Source organism: Neospora caninum, chromosome II (genome assembly GCF_000208865.1).
Source record: "Neospora caninum Liverpool complete genome, chromosome II".
NCBI lineage: Eukaryota > Apicomplexa > Conoidasida > Eucoccidiorida > Sarcocystidae > Neospora > Neospora caninum.
The window spans coordinates 67,845-75,349 of NC_018387.1; the positions used below are offsets into that span (position 1 = coordinate 67,845).

Sequence of the window (7,505 nt, forward strand, 5' to 3'; positions counted from 1 at the left end):
GCATTGAGGGCCGCCACGAGGGCGCTTTGGCACTTCGGCCTTTTCAACGCTGCTGCCCCTTGGACACGAAATCGCATATTTCACTGGCACAGAGAACTTTGGTCTTTTGTCCCCTTCAGCGTTTGCTCGGTTTACTGAGCACGAAAGGCGCTGTGGTGTAGCGCCCGCCTCGAGGCAATCCGAATTGCGCAGTTTGCGCCACATGCATGCGCCTGTCACTCTGTCGTGCATAAGCCGAATTCTGTGCCCCGATGCTGCACTGTGCATGTCTGCCAGGAAAGGCGCGGTTCAGTCCGCACGGAAAGTGTACGAGATCCACGGAAGGTGTTCCTCTACCTTGCCTTTTCCGGCCACACCGTTATCCTTTCCCTTGGCTATAAAAGAGGGCAAAATATTCCCCTCTGTCTATCGGGGCAGATGCCAAGTGATTCAACAGGGCTCTGTGCTGGCCGCGAGAAGGGGCGTTTTGTATACAGACTGCGTGACGCAGTCTAGCAAGCCACTTCCAGCCCTCTTCTTCGAAGGCTGTCCATCTCTGCCCTGCTGCAGCCGCCTTTTCCTCAGTGTTGCTTTGCCGTCTTTTCTGGCCTCGGAAGAACCGCTCGTTCTGCATTCCCGAGAACGGACGAGGACCCGAGGTTCGAGCAGGCTGCGCCAGGCGCTCGGAGCTAGCGCAATGCTTTTGGTCTCGCCTTCGACTTTGACAGCAGTGTAACTGTCCCTGCTGTTCCTCGCCTCTGCTCTTGAGGCAAGTAAAGAAGCAAGTCGGGTAAGAGACGGTTCTTCTGCAAGAGTTCTTGGCCTGCTTCAGTTCCTGTACAGCTCCGTTGTACACTGGGGTAGAGTGTCACCTGTAGGTACACCGGAGAGGCGGTTTTCTCGAAGGTGTCACCTGATTTTCTTAACTGTACACGACGGTGGCTCGGGAGATGAAACGGCGTCCTCAAGCGGTTCGTTTGTTCCTTGTAAATTCATTCGTTATTTCTGTCTTTTCCAGACCCGAGCATGTTGAGGAAGCACCCTTTTTCTTAGCCACCTTCTGTGGCAGGTTCTGGGGTTTCCGCATCCAATTGGGTCTCTCACGTGTTCGTCAGTTGTGTCTAGGAGGGGGTTCACCGGTCTTGTCCATCACCATTGCCGCCTCCGGTTGTCCACCTTTCCCCTCCCCGTTCCTCGGTGCACGGCACTCATCTACGGGCCAGGAATAGCCTGCAAAACGCCACTCGGTACGATTCCTTGTCTACCGGCCCGTACCTTTCTATACGGTCTGGACTTTCTCCCTCAGTCCGTCACAAGTGTTGCCTTGCGGGGGAACCGTTTCATCCATTCCAGGCGTTTCCAGTTCTCTGTCGGTACAGAGTGACCTCGCTTTGTTTCCGTGTCGTCGGGGTTGCAGCGTCCTTCGTGCCATTCTGTTCAAGATGGATGAGGAGAAACAACAGCGACTGCTGGATGCGCTCGAGCGCCGCCTCATGCTCTGTGAAGAGGCTGTAGGCATGGATCCTGCAAAACAGAAAGGTAGGCAGCCTTTGCGTGTACATCACAGGCGAAGTCCCGGTGTAGACGGACGGGCGGTGCCGGTCTGTGACTTTTCCCCTCTTCGCGTCCTTCCCAACGCTGATTGCCTTTTTTCTCTGTGCTGGAGCCTCAGCCACACCGACCGCGGTTGTCACTCTCGTTCTGTTCGCATCTGTATAGATACATATACGTATATTTATATAAATATATATGTACAACATCGAATGACTAGAGGACGGGCGTCGAATTTGTGTTGCATTGGCTTATGAATCCAGTGGGTTTGCAACCACTGGCATGGAGACATGCGTCCGCACCTCCGTGGCTGTTCGTCAGCGATGTTCTCCGTCGCGCGAGTGTGAGAGTCACTACAAACGGGATGAAAGAACTTCTCCTTTCCAACACTCCACTGCATGCGGCTTCGGTTCACTCTGTGGGAACGTTCTTCCTTTTAGTGGTGTGTTTTGTTTCTCGCAGCTATGGCGGCGTTGGGAATGAAGAACTCTCAGGTGACAGACTTTCACTTGTCTCTGGTGATGAGCATTTGCCGTCTGCACCACCAAGCGAACCAACTGTTTCGCGGAAATCTTTTCGAAATGGAGGAACGATGTGAGTTTCTCAGGTCGCGAACGTTGCATCCTGAAAGGTGTCTTTTCGGAGGTGCTGTCACCCGCAACTGCAGCTCTAGCGCCTTCCATTACCACCATTTCCTGAAGGAGGGAAAGGACGCCTTCACAGTGAATTCCTTGACAGTCTGTTTGGTGTCTCTCTCGTGTGCGGCCCTCAGATGAGCAAATGAAAGTCTGGCTCGAGAACGAGCAATCGGCGGCTTTAAATCTCATGATGACTCTCGAAGCGAAGAGAGCTTACGTTCTGCAGCATGAAGAGATGCTCAAAGCAACGGCAGCGCAGCTGCGACACCTGCAGGAACTCGAGCAATTCGTGAACCCGCCTCAACTGACTGGTAGGCAGTTCGTGTTTAATGCATTCACTCCTTTCGCTGCTCCGCGTCGTTGGCAAGAACACTCTGCATTTTCTGAGGCTATCCACCGAAGCCAATAGTGTCCCAGACCAGCCACGTTTCCTCCGAACAACGCATTTTTTTCAAGGAACCGTGGAACCGGTCACAGTGCCTCTCAGGAACAGTCGACAGCTAGAAGGGTGTTTTCGTACAGTCTGTCTTCCGTTGTGCTTCAGCTAAGGCGTGTGGGAGTGACTGTTGGGGCCTGTTGTTGAGCTCGTTTCGTGGGTTGTGCGCGTCCGTTCAGCAAAAAAGGAAACCGATTGGATTTTCCGTTCGTTTTTGCGGTTTTTGTTAGAGTTGGATACCTTCAAAGAACGGCTGAAGGCTCTGGATGAAAAGGGGAATGAATTGACGGAGAGGGCAATTCGCCTTCAGGGCAAAATTATGAACATCGCACAAGCGTACAATACCACGGTAAGAGAAAAACATGAGGTAGCGATCTGCCTTTAAAAAAAAAAGTTCAGTGGTTGCTCGGAACCACGTGGAGAAGGCGGCATCGTCAACGTGTGCTGAAATACAGAGAAATGTTTCGCTGTTTGAGTATCAGGATTATTGCGTGTTTTGACTCTTTTCCGCGCAAGTGCATACCGACGAGGAAGACCGCAAGCAGCAGGTTGCCTATTGGCGTCTGTGGTAGAGTCGAGGTCAAATAGCAAGGTCGCACGCAAATCTCACAAATTTCAATGTATATGTATATTTGTGTGAATATACGAGAGAAAGGAGAGACAGCGATATAGCCACGGCTTGATAACAGACAAGTCCCCTAGGCGTCGCGAAGTGAAGCTGTTGAACTGCCATAGAAACAGTAGCGTCAGCGTGCACTTCTCAGTGGGCAACAGTTTTTGTAGTGATGCAAATGCACCTCAGTTCGGAGTAGATGTGGCATTTCGTGCGCGCCGGCGCCGCATGGGGATGGTGGCAACTTCAGTGTGTGGCCCTTATTTCCCGTGCGTGCAGATGAATATGCTTGCCAGCGTTTTTGAAGAGTGGCACGAGCAGCTGACAGAGGAAGAAACGAATCCTTCGAGGACACCTGCGCGATAAAACGACTGCGACTTGGGACGACCTCTTTCCTGCTGTTTGTTTCTTTCACGTTGCCTCTGTGTGTTCTTGTGAAAAAGCGAATGTCATTTCGGTTTCGCTGGATTCTTTTACTGTCCTCCCTTTCTCCCCTTTGTCGCTAGCGGCTCGTGGAAGGCTCTAGAGTCGCCGGAGTTGGACGCTCTAGGGACCGCGACACGGTCTGCGGAGACCCTGAAAAACGAGATACGGCTCCGTTACGAGAGTGGTCAAGACGGGTCTGTGTGCTTTGCCATGAGTTTTGGTTTCAAGGGAAAGAAACACAGTGGCTCCATTTTCCGTTTATATACTCTGGGGCAGCGCTAAATCAGCAAACTTTACCGGGTAATAGCTGTTTACCTACTCTTTGAGACGGGAGTTTGCTCAGACGCTGGTATAACGTCGAGACAGAGAGATTAGAAAGTTTTTGAACTCGCGGTCCGCGGCTGCATATACTGGTGAATGCTTGAACAGAACAGACAGCACCGCTAACCCGGGGCGGAGGGGAGGGGGGGGGGCGAGCAGACAATCCACAGCAGCGCGGAACCTACAACCACATCCATACGACACGAATGAACTCGATCCGAGTCCTGTGCAGATCCTCGGCAGTTGCTACGTCGTAATCAAGCACAGTGTGGCTCAAAGTTTGTCCCACGTGTTGGAACAGGGCCAACAACATGCAGTGAGTCGAAGGTGAAGAGAACGGGAAAAGCTTTTCTGTAGTGGAATACAGCTTCTAGCTGTAACGCATTTGTACTGTTCACAATGAGTTCGCGCTGATTTTCACGTGCACTCTTCCCCCGTAGTATAACAGCATAATCGTTTATCCTTGGAAAGTGTGCCCACGGCTGTCACCTACGAGGGAGGACCGAAAAACACTCCTGGATTCAAAATGCCCTCAGCTACACTTGCAGCCATTTGCCAGCGGATGTGTGATAGAATCTTCTTCGCACGAGAAAACTTTCTCTTAAGAAGAGGATCGGTCAAAAATCCCAGATACACCATTTTGTTGGTCCAGTCCAACAAGGGCGTGCCGCCAGGTGCCCTAAAAGGAGGCTTTTCAACAACCGCCGCGACGCCCGGCACAACATTCCTGAAGAAATCGATGCCTCGTGCAGTGAATTTTATGGCCTCGATCTTATCTGCGAGATACGCTGTCACAAGGTTCATGGTAGCCTGGTGAATATGTAAGCATGGTGTGCTGGCTTCGTCCCATGTGATAACAAAGTTTCTGTAGGAAGCAGAGAAACAACAAACGAGTACAGGCGGAAGGCTCATATGAAATCCTGTGGTATATATGCAGGATGACGAAATTATTGACACTATGCCTCTCGTGCGACCGTGTATCAGCAGCCGTCGACTGGCATCCAGGAGATAAAAATTTTCTCTGCCGCGACGTCTCATCCCCTAGGTATCAAAAACCCCTGCGCTTCTTTTACGTCGACGAGAAAAAAAAGCGCCGTGGTGAATTGGCCAACCACAGACGAGAGAAAATTGAACGTAGTGGAAAAGTATCGACCAGACGGCCTCAGCGTTTTGTGTGACTCCTGGTTTCCCAGATATCGCTGTACTTGCTGCGGGAAACAATAGTGATTGTCCGTCATTGTCACTAGATTCAAACATGCAGCTGTGAAACCAAAGCTGGGCCAGCATAGAGGACTCCGGTCCGCCGCGCGACGCCAGCGAATTTGTCCACCCAAATCGTGCTTGTCCGTTGCGAGACGTAGAACAAGGAACCAACGAAAGCTGTGCAAACGTGAATCATTCCAAACGAATGCAGGTGGTTCGTCGTTATTGGATGCGGGAAAGGAAACGCGTTGTTATGAGCATGGTTTGAACCCGAATCAAGTTGACTCGAATTTCGTACTCACCCTTGTATCATGCAGTCTCCTCCGAAACTCCAGAAGTCTGCGAGTTTCAAGTTGAACGTAATTGGGGTGGTTACAATCTCGTCATAGTCGACGCGGAAGGCCGCACGTGTGTGTTCTGCACGTTCCATATTTTGCCCAAAGAAGCTGAAAACATCGTTCATGTCCGGTACAATGGTGGGTTGTTCTTCTTGTGGCAGTACCGTATTGAACGTAGGAGACGGGTTCAGAAGCAGCGTAACTTCTTTTGGGGCAGCACCGGGAAAAACCACGAAACTCTCCTCAAGGTGACTGAACACGCCGAAACTCTCAGCAGGAGGCGGGGATTCGTACGCGAACATTGCCGTAAACCACGGAGTCGGCGATGAACTCTTGTCGCCATCAGAAAAATCGAAGTAAGTCACCGTGGCTATGATCTGGGGCGAAGGGAATTCCTTCAGCCAGAGCGTTAACCGCTGCCACAGACGCCACCAGCTGTGTTGGGACCTGCGGAAAACCAGATTTCGAAAACCGTGCAGAGATAGTGAGCCGACAGTCTTTGAGTTATACCCCACCGATGAAGGTCGATATGCAGCGACAGGCTTGAGGAACACACCAATTGAAAAGACTATATACACAGACGAAGAGGTACACCACCAGCCTCCAAATCACACTTGATGGGAAAGCGCCTGAGGCCCTGCTTCGAAAGCTTTAACCTTTGAGTTACGCATGGAATGCACTGTAAACCTTTCGCAGCCCAGAAAGCCTAGAATCGGAGCTGGACAAAACTGTGTATCTACCTGTAAACGCAGAAACTCAAATCATCCCTACAGGAAACACGGCTGCGCGTGCACATTCTCTGCTATGCATTGAAACACATACGCAAGTGGGTCCCACCCTAACGCTTTAGCAAAAAAGATCAATTTGCTTGAGCTTAATATCTTGCCTTGAGGTTCACCAGCCATGATAAAAGTATCTCCATTTTCTCTGAATCGAGAATATCATTGTAGCTCTACTCAACAACACAGACCCAACTTAACTCATCAGAGACTGGTGAAGTTTCGTATCAACGCTGATCTTTACAGCATCCAACAGCCCCCTGCGCCAAATGGTCCGGTGGACGCTGCACTCTGTTGCCCGATTTCCGGATGTGCGCGTACTCGCAGAAAGGCTAGTAGCGCCCGTCATTTGAGTCCCGGATTGTGCTCTTCAGAACTTGATCGCCGTATCAGGAGATTCCAGGAATAACGTTGCTGCTACTGACTTTTCTGTCGAAAGCGCCTGTTCCCAGGCCGCCTTCATCTCGTTGTGCAATTGAACACGGCCCGTAAGCCACCGGCAGAGCCCTGAGCTTGGCCCTGTGACCAGCATGGTTTGAACTCCTTTCTCATCCACAGTGGGCACGGCATCAACAACCAGATTGTTGGGCTCGCCTACAAGGCACGCACCTCCCACTATTTTCCATGAGCCAATGGGAACTCGCATTCGGAAACGTCCGTCTACTCCAGTTCGCCGTTGTCCGACCAACGCAGCGATTGGCAGAAGTAAACACGTCACAAGCACCACGAAAAGTGTAGCAACTCGCGCTAGGCGAGTGCCTTGACATCGAAAGCGGACACGCATGTTAGAAAATGGTTGCCAATTCTGACGGCTACAGAAAACTGGGGCTCACAACGAAAGCGCGAGAGTGCCCATGCTCTGTCTGTCTCGTGTTGCTTGAAGTGTATGGGCAACGCTAGCGGGCCAACCTCCGCCGACTTTTTCACGAATGAAAGCTTCATTCGAAGAGTGCTGTCTCCACGATGCAGATGAAAAGGGCAGCGAATTGTCTGCTGGGAGTGGTGCGTCGCTAAACGTGTTACGATCTCACTGGAACGGTCCTATCCAACTACGTAGCCCATCGAACGGCACACCATATATCCTTGACTACATTGTGTTGCCCGCAGGTGGGCAGATTTTAAAAAGAATCGTTGCGCTCCTTAATCTATCGTTTGCCATAGCAGAACCCAATGCCCCGAAGAGCCATGAATTCTCTCAATTGCCGCTCTGGCTCTGCATTC

At 51.3% G+C, this 7,505-nt stretch overlaps 2 protein-coding genes across 2 annotated transcripts; one reads left to right on the top strand and one right to left on the bottom strand.

Moving 5' to 3' along the window:
- Nucleotides 1-1,421: 1,421 nt before the first annotated feature.
- NCLIV_004660 (conserved hypothetical protein) lies at nt 1,422-3,583 on the top strand (the record flags this gene model as incomplete). Its single annotated transcript, XM_003879975.1, has 5 exons — nt 1,422-1,518; nt 1,993-2,124; nt 2,303-2,479; nt 2,835-2,953; nt 3,497-3,583. The coding sequence occupies 5 exons, from the start codon at nt 1,422-1,424 to the stop codon at nt 3,581-3,583; spliced, it is 612 nt and encodes a 203-aa protein (XP_003880024.1).
- An 870-nt stretch (nt 3,584-4,453) lies between these two features.
- On the bottom strand, nt 4,454-6,930 carry NCLIV_004670 (conserved hypothetical protein; the record flags this gene model as incomplete). The annotated part of the gene is made up of 3 exons (XM_003879976.1): nt 4,454-4,829; nt 5,470-5,952; nt 6,710-6,930. 3 exons carry the CDS (start codon nt 6,928-6,930, stop codon nt 4,454-4,456), a joined length of 1,080 nt encoding a protein of 359 aa, XP_003880025.1.
- Nucleotides 6,931-7,505: the final 575 nt, after the last annotated feature.